Source organism: Monodelphis domestica, chromosome 6 (assembly GCF_027887165.1).
Source record: "Monodelphis domestica isolate mMonDom1 chromosome 6, mMonDom1.pri, whole genome shotgun sequence".
In the NCBI taxonomy this organism is placed as follows: Eukaryota; Metazoa; Chordata; class Mammalia; order Didelphimorphia; family Didelphidae; genus Monodelphis; species Monodelphis domestica.
Window position 1 is genome coordinate 207,179,174 of NC_077232.1, and position 14,400 is coordinate 207,193,573.

The 14,400-nt window shown below is 32.0% G+C and overlaps 1 protein-coding gene across 3 annotated transcripts in view; it reads right to left on the reverse strand.

The window, feature by feature from the left end:
• The window catches only part of SPOCK3 (SPARC (osteonectin), cwcv and kazal like domains proteoglycan 3), a 611,292-nt gene that overhangs the window by 169,299 nt on the left and 427,593 nt on the right, over positions 1–14,400 (reverse strand). For all 3 annotated transcript variants that reach the window (XM_056802868.1, XM_056802867.1, XM_001365818.4), the window contains one exon: positions 9,610–9,724. In XM_056802868.1, coding sequence (XP_056658846.1) covers positions 9,610–9,724 — 115 coding nt within the window. The remainder of the gene's footprint in view (positions 1–9,609; positions 9,725–14,400) is intronic.

The window sequence follows — 14,400 nt, forward strand, 5'->3', positions numbered from 1 at the left end:
CATATTAATAGCACTAGTCTTTTTCCAGTCTTATTGGGCAGACATATAGTGCTGTGGGGTGGGCCAGTCTCCCACAGGGGATGAGGTCCTGGAGGTGGAACAGTGTTGGCAAAATGATGGATGGGACATAAGCTTTTGCATGCAACCTGCACCACAGGTTTCATAGGATAAACTGCTCCACCTTGGCTGAAGCCTGTCTTTACTTTATAACCTCATAATCACACATCTACTTGGCACACAGTTTCATTCTCAACATGCAAATTTCCATGGAACCAACAACTGACAGGAAGCCTAGGGAGATAATCAATGAAACATTGTTGCTAAGTGCAGGATCAGAGGTTAGAATCAACATGACCCAGATGTAGGGTAGGGAACTCAAAGCACAGATTTGCCAGAAGTTTTTATGGCAAGAAAAGAGGGTCCTATCTAAGTGGGTATATAACAATCCTTAGGTTTAATTTTGTAAGTGGGCTCTCCTGGTAATATCCTGGGGGGGGACAGAGTAGCATATCTGTAGTAACCCTGAAAGCATGTTGCTCTCATCTATTTTTCCTGGGACTAAATAAGAATAATAATCATAGCAATTCTAATACTAAGGGGATGTTAATAATGAAAGTCACTTTGGGGAGTTTCAGTGGTTGTTTCCATCTTTCCTGGGGGCTGCTTTGCAGTCCCCAATTTCCACATGGACCATATCAAACAGTGTGGTCTTGATGGCTCCCAACAATACAGAGGTCATGTTCATTTTAAAATGTCAGTATTTTAGTATTAGCAGCTACCATTATTGCTAATTTTAAGATAGACACTGAATATCAAAATTTTGGAACCAAAGGAAAATCAACTTCCTTCCTTTCTCTTTCTTTGTTTCTCTTTCTTTTTTTCTTCCTTTATCCTTCTTTGTTTCTTTACTTATTCTTTTCTGCGAAACTATATTTTTACCACCAATGTTCTCTTAGTAAGGCTGACTGGTTATTAATATTACATTAGGACAATTATTACATAATCAAAGTTTAAAGAGACTCAAACAATGATAGAGATGTACATGTGAATTTCTAGTAAAATACATTTTCCAATTGATATTTTTTCTGACTGTAAAAGAACTGATGAAAAGAGTATAATTTGGTGTCTATGATTTTTTAACTTATTCTATATGCAATTTAGCTGTTGTGTAAAAAGAGTTTTTTTGAAATTATATAACTTTTTGGTAGCAGATATATAAGACTCAGCAAATTTAAAGCTACATATAAATATATGTAAATATATGAAATGTAGGTATGCACATACATGCATATATATAATATATATATTCATATATATATATAAACATATAACTAAGCACTGGCTTCTCTATCCCAGCTCTCATTAAAACTAAGAGTTTAAATCAAAAAGATTTGTTTTTTTTTAACAATAAGCACTTGTGCTAATCTTTTTATTAAAAAAACTCTTTGTTTTCATGATCCCTTTTCAAAAAACTACACACATTTCAACAATGTCTACTCCAACTATGTCAAATAGCATTCTGACTTATTTATGGCACAATTTCAATAGAAGAAAGGGAATATGGTGACTGATGAATTTTTCCCGACAGCATGTGGTTCTTGGGCTCCTAATCATTTCTCTCTTTTCTATCATGTGATCTTGGAATCAATGCCTTTCTGCCGAGGGTTTAAAAAAGGATGTAAAGCTGAGTTTTTAAGAGTGTTGTCATTGATGACTTCACTCTATTTAGTAGTCATGGAAGGCTTAATAACTTCTGAAAAAGTAGGTAGGCCACTGTATCATTATTACCAAATTCACTGCTCTAGTTTTGCCCCTATGATGACAAATGTATCTATCCATCGTTGTCAGAGGATGTGATGTTACATCTGTGGAACTGTTTTAAATAAAACAAGCCCTAGAAATTTGTAGTTCAACATTTTAAAATGAAAAATTATCCAAAATGTTTTACATACTTCCCTGCCCTATGAAACTAAATTAAATATAAAGCACAATTTTTAACCTTCTCCTGATGACTCTTCATTTTGGAAATCAATAATTGCAATAATTGTATCATATAGTGATAGGTTTGGGAGCTTTAGTAACTAACTCCAGGGAGATAGAGGCAGTTGAGTCCTATCTCTGAGAACAGTAGATAGAACTGTGATCCAAGAATCAGAAAGACAAGTTCAAAAACTGAGTTAAGACACTAGCTTTATCACCATGGCAAGTCACTTAACTTGTGTGCCTTAGTTTCCTCATTTGTAAAGTAAGTATCATAATAATTCTTTCTCCCCAAGTTACTGTGAGAATAAAATGAGCTAATATTTATAAAACACAGCACAGTGCTTAATATATGCTGGGGGAAAAAATACTGGTTTCTTTCTTTATTGAGTTTATAGGGTTATTTGGTCCTCCATGAGAGTCTCAAATTTCTCTGTTGCTTTTCTATAGCCTTCCTCACTATGAAGCCTTGCTGTCGACTGTTGCTAGCTGATTCATAGTCTTCTTTCTGATTTTCTGTGGGGCTAGAAATCAAGCACTAAAGAGAGTTAATTCTCTAGAAATGACAGCCTGAAGGGATTTCATATTACTTCAGTACATGAGGATTACTTAATAGATTTTAGGACATATGCTTTAGATATCAACATATCTAGATTCTTGACTATAACTGGCAAGGTTATGGAGGTTGCATCAATATCAATTTCAATATAAATATCAATAAAGAGGCTTGTTTTTACTGGTATTATGGGATTGAAAGGGAAAGCATAGGTGTAACCTGTTCACTAGCCTGTACATAAATCCATCAGTCATGGAATTTTGTGGATTTGAGGCTGTGGGTACTGGTTTTTGTTTCAGGTATCACTTACAAAAGTTAGAATAATTTCATAAATAAGTAACTTCTAAGGCCTTTTGGTACAAAGAAATGAAAGTTATATTAAGATATTAATTAATAATAATTCTTCAAATATTCTTAATGACTTTCTTACAAAAGAAAGACATTATTTAATGGTACACTCAGGCCTTCAAACCCACTACAAATAAATTTCTTCCATTTTTTGCTTTGCGAAAGTGAAGACGATAAAAATCCTCTTGCTATTACATTTTTTAATCAAATCTGGTTAGTAAAATTGTTTCTGATTGGGCAATTATTTTTCTTCCAAACACATAAAGAACATGAGTATTTAGAAATACTTAATTTAAGGTTATTTTTCTCCTTTTCTTGAATTTTAATTCTGAGTATTTATCATATCTGTAGATATGATACATTGCAATATATATTGATTAAGAGTTTCTATTTTGGGATATACATATATACATCACTGGGACAACAATATCTGGTCAAGAGATCTGAAGATCAAGGTTTAAAATGTGAATCTTTTGGTCAGAAGCTTAAACCTATGATTCCAAGTGAACATCTGGACTGACAAATTGCTAATGTAATGTTGTCCCAATACTCTAAGACTGAGAGAAAAATACCGAGCTATTGGCCTCATTTCCATACTTGCAAAGCTATCAGCATTTCTATTAAAGTTTAGACTAACAGATCAATAAGTCTCACTTTTTTTAAAGACCTCTTTGAAGTTTGTAAGATGCTACATGCTTCTTTTCACCTTTTCAAACTCTCATAGCACTTTTCATTTCTTTTCTGTGGAACATAATAGCTTCTATACATTATGTCTGTGCATTTATCTTATTTTTATTACTCATCGTACTCCCTGTTTAGCAGTGGCTGTAACTTATTTTTCCATATATCTCCTTAAATAATCAGCATAGATCTTTGGATGTGGAAGATGTTTGATAGATGTTTTCTTCACTGAATTAGAAATAGGAAATAGAAAATACCAAACTAAGGTATGAAGGCTGCAAATCATTCAAATTAGAAATAGGAAATAGAAAATACCAAACTAAGGTATGAAGGCTACAAATCATTCATTTGTTAAAGAAACAAAACAAACAAACAAAAAAAGAAACTGAGTCCATCTGTTTTTTTAGGGCCAGAAGATAACTTCATGAGCCAAGCAATACTCTCTAGTTCCTACTTTGAATCACACTGAAAATTGATCTTGTAATTGTGTAAATTGCTATTTGAAAGTTGTCATAATGACGGAAATTTAATTTATTATAAATCCCTAACCAACACATAACATGAATTATTTCTTGAATGTTAGTATTTTGTGAAACTATCATGAAGTGATTGCCCAAGGCATTAACATTTTGATATTATTTCCAATGTAAAATTTTCATGTTGAAGGCTATATGAATTTGACAACTGAGTTTTGTACCAGTTTTGCTTATTTTTAAAAGACTTATCATTCTTTGGAGAAAATTTACATCATATTCAAGGAACTGACAAAAGGACATACAAGGCTGCAAATCAAAGCAAAGTTTAAGCATGGGGAGAAATGGTCTAATTGAAAGTTTTTATGGGGGAGGGTGTGTGTGTGTGTGGCAATGCTTTTTAATCATCATGGAAAATGGGCAAAGTAGTTTGCTATTTATTTTATAGCTCATTGATTTAGATAATATTCCAATTCACATAAAACAACTAGTGAATCATTTAAAGCTATTACTGCCACTCCCACATATTAGAAAAATTGTAGACAATAAAATTTTAAGAGATCATTTCCACAGGCATTTACAAAGCAAGCTAATCATTATCCTAACTTTTTCATCCATTATATTATGGCATGGTTCTTAACTGGCATTTCGTTATAATAAACCTGATAAAACACTTACTATGTGCTGGGCATTATGCTTCATCTTGGGGGCAAACATTTCAAAGGTTTCACTTTATTTTTCCCCTGACCAATAAAGCCACTATGTCCCCAGTCTTCTGAGAGCTCTAGGATGGCAATTACAGCATTGGAAAGAAATGCCAGAACATTAGAACATTCCATTCTTGGGCTATCTACAAATGTTAAATCTAAAGGGCACTGTAGAATGCCGTAACAATAAATTCTGAGTAAGAAAATCCATCAGGTAGAAAAACATATATCAAAGTGAATTCTCTATCCAGTATATTATCAATAGTGTATAGTGCTGGGCAGCAAAATTATTGACTCAGGGTCAACTGTAACTCTTTCTAAAATACTAAGTATCTCCCTTCTATACAATTAGAATGAAAAAAGCAAAGAGGTTTATAGGGTAAAAGATTCTTTTTTTTTTTTACTTACCCAAATAACTTATACATGGAAATACAAAAAAGGATTCATAAAACTGATTGGCAAAAACCAATATTGTAAAAACAAAAGATTAGTAAAACCTATCAACCTATCAAAGAGAGTTACATATAGTGAAACCCCCAAAGAACAACCCCATCTAAACACAAGCCAGACTTGCCTAGTTTTTCAGTGATATTTAATGAGGGATATTATTGAACAAGTGTGTAAGCCATTAAAGAGAAATTATCAGAATAAAATCAGCAATGGAGAGAGACTTAAGATTCAGAAAACTTTTGGCAATGTAGGGAACTCCCCATCACAAAGATCAAAGGTCACCACCTGTCTAAATTAAGTAATACCCAATGAAATTGCACATCAGCTGTGGGAAGGAGGGGGGAGTGAAATAATGTGATTATTGTAACCAAGGAATAATATTCTAAATTGACTAAATGAACTACTTCAAATGAAAAAAAAATAAATTAAGTATTGCCTAAGTCATATAGAGGGGTTGAATGATTTACCCATACTAAGCATTAATAAAAATCAAAGTCAAAAAAATTGAAATTAGACTTTTCTGAGTTTTAGATGGGCACCATAACTACTAAATAGCACTGTCTCTTCAGGAAGAAGACACACTTAGTATCAGTCTCCTTGAGGTGTTTTATAAGTAATTCTACAAGTAATTTTCCTTTGTTTGTAATTATAGCCTTCCCCACTGGATTCTTTAAAGGAAAATATTTCTTGAAATTAAGGTTATAGAATGCTCTTTACTTCCTCCCTTCAAAAATTATTTACTTACCTATAGCTTTACTGTCACAAAAGCCCTCAATATATATTCTTGTTTATTTGTGGTTCTGAAAAGTGTGGAGCAGGATGACTTGGTCCTCATGAATAATAGAGGCATATAAAGATAGCTGAATGGATTCATACTTGGGCAGAGATTGTTTATATGGTTGTTTTCTGAATACATAAGTAAAAACTCATAGTTTTGAGCAATGAAATCTCTTAATAGGGAAATGTTGGCCAGTCAATTTGCACATGGGCTAGTTTCTGCATTTGGATTGTTTCATACCTAGTGATCTATGGTTATAGCAGTGAATACAAGTTTAATGGAAAGATAACCTCTTCACTTGGTACATTTTATATATTATGAGCTAATTTCTATGGGATTTATCTTCCCTCGAAAGAGAAATATTTTAAAACAAAAGAAATGCATTATTCTTAGAAAACCTAGTCTTATAAATAATCTTTTGGAATTCAAGATGTAAGAAATAGTTCAACTTTACTAAAATAATACATTTTTATTCATGTAGAAACTTCTGGAATAGTCACTTCTAATTTAAATGATAGCTGAAACATTTAAAATGATACCAAATTCTTTTTTACATTCCCCATGACTCTTGGCCTTTGGCATTCTATAGAAAAGATATTCAAATTTCCCTGTACTGCTTTAGCCAGCAGGACCTGGTACAAGTGCTGCCCTGACAATATGTAATTGTGGCATTGTATTAAAGTCTCTGGGCCTCCCTTTCAACAATGGAAGCAAAATTATCTTTATCTCATGATAATGTCTCTTTAAAAAGTTTTGTTTCTTGACATATTAATAAAACAGACTGATGAAAATTTAAACAGTGTGAAAATTAATTATTGTTTATTCACGTTGGATCTTCTCTGATGTGGTACCATTTTTCCTCTACTGAGTATTGAGTTTTCTTTGAAGACAGTGGGAGCTTATGATTATTTTATGATGTATCAAGCCTACGTTAGTGTAAGTTTAAGAATAGAAGCCTCGTTGAAGTGTTGTAATGTAGTAGATGTATTTAAAAATATGACTCCTACCTAGGTCAAATTATATTCTTAATTCTTATGGAAAATAATAGGAATTAGAGATAACCACAAGAAGCCCGAATTTATGTCATAATTTGGGAATGAAATGGGAACAAATCTTTGACCAACAAAGACAATGAATGACACTTAAATGATGCTTTAGTATATGTGTTTTTATTACTCTGAATGAATCTCAGCAAGGATTAGTTACATACCAATTGTGTATAGCATATAAAGTTCAGTTCATTTGTTGGAAGAAAAAAATTGCATGTAAAAAAGTGAAATAAATATAAGGATTAATACATTTTGTATAATGAATATAGTTAGGGAATGATGCCTTAAATAGCATACATACAAATATCACAATATGCTTGTAAAAATAATAGCAAATTATCCTTCACTAAAATGCCACCCTGGTGTTTCACTATTACATGGAGGGGACCTTGGCTTGTTAAAAATGATAGTCAGAGCACAGGCTATGTCCATGTTGGAGAACGCATGACACATGTATACAGAGGGCTGCCCCATTCCCCCTCTCCACAGTGCCTGAGGATATTATTACATGTCCCACCTGTCTGTCCAGTCACCCAATGTGAGCACCTCCTCCCTCCCCTGTCTGGAGTAATATGGGGGGGTCCACAGGCAGCTTGAAGTTGCAGTTTGGGCACATGATCTCCAAAAGTTTTTCAATGCTGGCCTATATAAAATCAAAATATTTTAATTACAGTCCCAGTGACAAGCTGTCTTTTCTTGGAAGAATAACTATGCTAATAGAAAGTGCTGAGCATTAGCTTGGGTGGTAGGGAATGATTTCTTTGGCCATGGAATTCCATGATGCAAAAAAAAAATGAAGAAAAAATTCCTCTGCCCTATGAGTTTTGTTTTTTTTTTTGTCTTTTTTTCCTGTTTAGATTTCAAATCAAGGAAAACAAGAACAGGAAGAAAACATGCATATGATATTGTCAGAGGAAAAAAAAACAAAACAGATAAACTTTCCTAATATTTAAATGGAAAATTATGGCTATTAAGAATGCTAAAAGGATAAGAACTAGCTAAACGGAAAACTGGAAGAGGTAGAGTTTAGAAAAGTTTTTTAAATAAAAGTTATAGTTAATAGCTTCTTCTCATAGATGAAATTCAATAACTTCAAATAACTCATCATCCAATTTGCTACATTCTTGTTTATTCCCTTCCTTCCACCACGTTCCATAAAAGGGATTAATCTAATAGCACGATTCATAACAACTCTATTTGTGGAGACAAAAATGGGAAACCAAATGGATGCCCATGAATTAGTAATAGCTAAAAATTATGATTGTAATGGAATACTATTGTGTCATATGTGATGGTTTCAAAGAAACCCAGGGAAATTTATATGAACTGACAGAATAAATACGCAAAACCAGGGAAATATTTATAAAATATCAACACTGGAAAGATCAGAAATATATTCTGAAAATTTAATAAATTTTATTCTGAGGATGCCAGAGGACAAAGGATAAAGCATGGTATTCAGCACCTGGGAAAAGAGTGAGATAAACAGGTTCCAAAATGTGCCATATATGCTTTGGACATGGAAAATGCAAGGGTTTGTTTTTGTTGATTGTGCATATTTCTTAAAATGCTTTTGTTTTGTTTTTATGTTCACTTCTTTTTATTTCATCTTATCCCTCTTATCCTCTAGCATTTCTATTCTGTAAGAACACTCTTTCCAAGTGAAAGATCTCTTTGCCTAGCTCCTAATTCAGATTCATTTAAGAAACTCTACTTTTAGGAAGTTGTCTGGACCAGTCAATTTCATGTCTTCATTTGAGGGCTCCATTCCTGATGCCTTTCTCCAATGATCTCCTGTTTGGATATGTTCTCTTTGGATCGCCTTTCAACCTACTATTTCCCCCCACAAATCTTCCCTTTAGAATATAAGCTCATCAAGGATAGAGATTATTTTTCTTCTAGTTTACATTTCCAGTGTCTGACACACATAGTAAGCATTTAATAAATGCTTGTTGACTTTTTTTTTTATGGTGAGTAGGAGGAGAAACTGAAAATAGTACTGCTAACTGAAAAGAAATAAAATTGAATAAAATAATAAGAAAATATTGTCAAAAGAAATATTAATCATGTCTATCTTATAAGACAAGCAATTAGCACATTTTATAATTACTTTTTACCTCTGATCTCTTTCTCTTCAAAAAAGAGACTAATGGTGTCAAGTATACATTGACCTTGATTTTACAAATTTAAAAAAAAAAAGAATAATCCAACTAGGCTTTTCTTTTTTTTACCTAATAAGTATGGAAGAAAAAGAGCTTCTTACAGTCATTTACTAATGACATTTTTGATCATAAATCTCAATGGCAGTAATTATCAATATAACACAAAATACAAAAAGTAAGATTTAATAGAATTATTATAAAATACTACAACTTGATTTTAAATATATGTATATATACACTTTCATATATATTTACATATTTATAATTTCATATAATTTGTTTATTCAAAAATTATTGCAAAATAATGATTTTTTTCCAGAATCACTTTAGAATAATGCTTCATGATCTGTGATGAATAGGCTCATATTTTCAATACAGTATCATTTTCTTCAAGAAAAAAACCGACATAAATCTTCATTACTTACCTCTCTTATCATTTCTGACTGCAGTTGTAGATTTATCTGAAGGGCAAGGGCACCGTCTTTCACACTTGACTGAGATCTGTTTTCCTAAGACGCATGCTTGATATTCTAGTTTGCACTGTAATGAGAGGGAAAATGATGACTTGTAAGTTAAATAAATTCAAGTCATGAGATTTCAGTAAAGAAGCATTGGATCTTTATTCAACATCATGTTAGGTAAACAAACAATCTGGAAACCTGTCTATATCTCTAAGTGTAAAGTATAAATATTATTTTTAAGTGTTCCACTGGTGCCATAACTGCAGGAAGTAATTGTGCCTTACCAACCACCTAGAGAAACATCTCTGGGGAAGTCATATAGACTCCTGCAATTGTTCTTAAGTTGACTATTCTTAAATAACTAAACAACAATTATTCTTAAATTAAGTTTAATTATTCTTAATATTACATTGACTCAATTAAACCTTGCAGTTAGAAAGAGTACACATAACAGTAGCCATTGAATTTTGCAATCTTATCACAAGTAGACAAATTTCAATATGTATTACAGTTCTTTTTCTGTGTACATATATTATCTCCTTTATAGGTTGGTCTGTAAACATTTTGATGCTCTGGCTAATTTCTATTCATCTTGATGGTTTTGATGATGTTGCATAAAATTAACCATAATAATAAAGTTATGGCAAGTCCAAATTCTTCTCTCCACTTTGAACTTGAGTTCTGTTATATATGTTATTTTTGAAGTAATAATATAAATTTCTTGAAGATAAGGATGACTTTGCTTCCTTTTCACATCCTCAGTTCATCACAACATCCCTATCACATAAAAAGTGGCTAATAATTTATTTTTACATTAAGTTTTGACTTTCAAGTGACCTACATAATCACATAATCTAGTTCCCTTATCTTATGGAAAAGGAAACAGAAGCCAGAAAGATTAAGCAATTTGTTTAATATGATATAACAAGCTGTTCACAATGGCATCATATAACAAAATGTTTAGCCTCAGTGGCCAGTTTAGTGGTCTTTACACTACGCTGTGCCTAATGTCTCAGACAAAGTAGATGTTTAAAAATACTGTAAAAAAAGAATGGATCTGCTGTTTCACATATTTTAGTGTTTTCACCGGGGTTTCCAGATACACGTGTGCAAACATAACTATGCATAAACAGAATCAAACACACATCATATTACAGCAGTCCAACTATAAATACTATTCATAAGTTTAATAGTTTTAAGAATTAATTTAATTTTGATTAAATTAATTAAAATGAATGGTTTTAAGAATTCACATAATCTATAGTTTGGGAGTTTTAATCCAAAAAGAATTGAAATATGGCATAGTAGAAAGAATAGTTTACTTGGAGTCAAGAACACTTGCTTTTGAGTCTATATTTTTATTTGCAGTTTGTGTGACTTTGGTAAAGTTCTTTTACCTATCTCAACATCAATTGTTTAGTTGTTTCTGTCATGTCCAATTCTTTGTGATCCCATTTGGAGTTTTCTTGGTAGAGATAATGGAGTGATTTGCCATTTCTTTCTCCAGATCATCTTACAGATCATGAAACCAAGGCAAACTGGTTAAATGACGTATGCAGTGTCATAGATATAGTAAGTGTCTGAGGCCAGATTTGAACTCTAGATGATGAATCATCCTGACTTGGTCTGATGCTCTATCCATTGCACCATCTAATTCACCAAGCATCAGACTCCTTTTATTTAAATTAAGAAAATGCTATTATTTGAAAGAGTTGGGTTTTTGGTAATTTATTTTTAGACTATTGCTCATAGACGTCTTTAAGAAATCCTCAATAGAGCAAAATAATATCATATCTTTAATATATTTATTGTCATGGCTAATTAAGTGCCTATTGGAAAAGACAATGTTATTTAAAGATTGATCGAAAGAAACCTAGGTCAGCTCTCACCCTTACATAAAATGAGCTGTCCAATGCATAGTAAATTACTTAAACTTTCTAAGCCATATTTTTTCCAGTTCTCAATAAAGATTGAAATACTTGCAAATGTACCTCACAAGATTTCTAGAAAGATCAGATGAGATAATGTATGTAAAGTGTTTTGTAAATCATGAAGTGCTATGTAATGTTCAGGTAGCATTCTAAGAAGAAAATTATATTGAGTAAAACAAAATTCTATGTTTTGTTTTTCACAAAAAAAGTATTAAGATCTCCCAGAAGTTGATCATTTTTTATTCCTACCTTGGTTTTTGATTTGATGAAAATGTTCCTAGACAGAAAATATGTCAGCACAAAAGAAAAGCACGAATGGATTCAATGTCTTAGCAACTAAAATTCATAGTCATATTGATGTTTGGGTCCCATAGAAATCTAGATTTTTTCACATTTTATACTGTCAAAATATTATCCACAAAAGCCCTTAATTTTTAATATGTTATAACATTTATCATATCTTCAAATATTAATAATATATAAAATTTCTAAATGAAGCTTCTGACCTATCTTTAAAGTCTTTTGTATCTTTAAGCCGATTCCTGAGAATGGTAATAATTTTGCTCTATTCCATTTACATTTTGTCTTGTTAGATAAACCTCTAATACAATTTGGCACTTAATGGAAATGTCTTATTATGGTGTAAGGGTACAGCAATTTGTAGCCACAGGAGAAGTGATTTTTCCCTTGTCAGATCGGCTGCCCCACCTTTGAACCACTCTTGTCCTCATTAGCACACTGTTCTGAGTAACCAGATGAACTTCCTTGCTCAGTCTATACTTTCAACAGACAAAGAATCATCTTAATTGAAGAAAATTCTCCATCATACAAATACAAGTTATCCACTTTTTGGATATTTAGATGATTTTTTCCCTTTAAATACCAGACTGGAGTTAGAGGATCAGCCATATGATCTGAATCTTTTCTTTCTACTTCCATTTTGGGGGAAGATTTTTTTCAGGATTGAGGATCAGTAACAAATAATCACAGAAGTGTTATGATTTAAGTTGGATTTCAGATAATGTTTAAACATTTTGAGAGGAAGATAATAGGAGCCAAGAAAAAGGGAACTAAGCAAGAGGAAATCTCCTTGAAGTTATTTTTTTTTTAATCTATAAAATGAAGAGATTAGCCTAGATTTATTCTGAGGTCCTTTAAATCTCTAGAATTCTGGTGAAATTATTATGGTATGTTCAGAAGATCAATAATATTGAGATATATATATATATATGTCAATAATTTGACTTAAAATATTCAGATAAAATAAGGGTGGAAACATAAGATGTTACTAGCTTGTGGAAGGCTATGGCATTTAAATTTCACTCAGGAGACAATAGAGAATATTGGACAGAAGAGCACCACAACTATATCTGTAGGTAAAGAAGATTAATCTGAAGAATTTAAAAGGGCTAGATTGTAAGGAATGATGAATGAAGGTAGGGAGGCTTTCTGTGATGCTGTAGCACATAAGTTGAAATGAGAACTTGTACTATGATGTTGGCAGTAGCTACAATAAGAGATTAGATTACAAATGTTATAGATATTATAGAAGAAATGAAAGTACTTGAAAATTGGATAGAAGGTGGAGAAAAAAGGGAAGTGAAAGATAAAAGAGAGATCTCATAATAAGGGTGAATTGGGTTATTGGGAATTGGGAATGATATGATACAAGGGGATAAATGACAGAAAGAATACTAGATTTAGAGCCATTGGACTTGATTATGAATCATGAACTTGTTGCTTATTATTATGGGTGACACCGAAAAGCTGCTTCATCCTTCTGGGTATCAGTTTCTTCATCTAAAAAAGGAAGGAGTTGATGATAGCAATATCATCACTAGGACTTTACTCCAAAGAAATAAATGAATGACTAAAAAGCTTCATGTATGCACAAATACTTATACCAATTCTTATAGTGGAAAGGAACTTGAAATCAAGGGTGTGATCATCAAATGGAGCTTGGCTGAACACATTGTTGTATTAGAATATAATAGAATATTGATTTGCCATAAAATAATGGCAAAATAATGGAAAGAATAGTTTCAGAGAAATCTGAGACTTAAACTGATGAAGATAAAAGTGAGTAGGATACAGAGAATAATTACTGAAAAACAGCACTGTAAAACCAAATGACTTTAAAGAATTTAAGACTTTTGATTATCAGTACTGTGATGCAATGCTGATGATGGAGTATGCTACCCACCTTCTCAGAGGGAAGAGATGAGGTCAGAATTCAGAATGACATACATTTTTGAACATGATCAAAGAGACAATTGATTTTGTTTGACTATGCAAAGTCATTACAAGGTTTCTATTTTCTTTTATTTTTTCTAAGGAAGGAGAAACATGAGAGAAACAAAATAGACTTTAGTTCATTTTATATATTATATGATATATACAAATATATATGTATAGATGTATACATATATGAAATGAAAAGCTTGAAATTCTGAGATCCTTACAAGCCTAAATCTAAAATCTTTGATGACAGTAGTGGCACTGATAATAATGGTTACACAAGAAGCAGGAACAATTGGTAATATCAGATAATAAACTAATTTTTAAACATGTTAAGATAAGGTATTATCAGAAACTTATTTTCCGATGAATCTATATTAGACAATACTTGATTGCTTAAAAAGAACATTTATATCATGAATTCCAAAACACAAACAAAACCCATAGCAGAAACATACAGAAATAAACTTGAAACAAGGGGTATACCAAACTTCTTCATTTGATCAAAAATAAGAAGTTTGTCTAAACATAACCAAAAAAAAAAAAAAACCATACCTGACTTTGAATGGCCAAAACTTGCATCTCA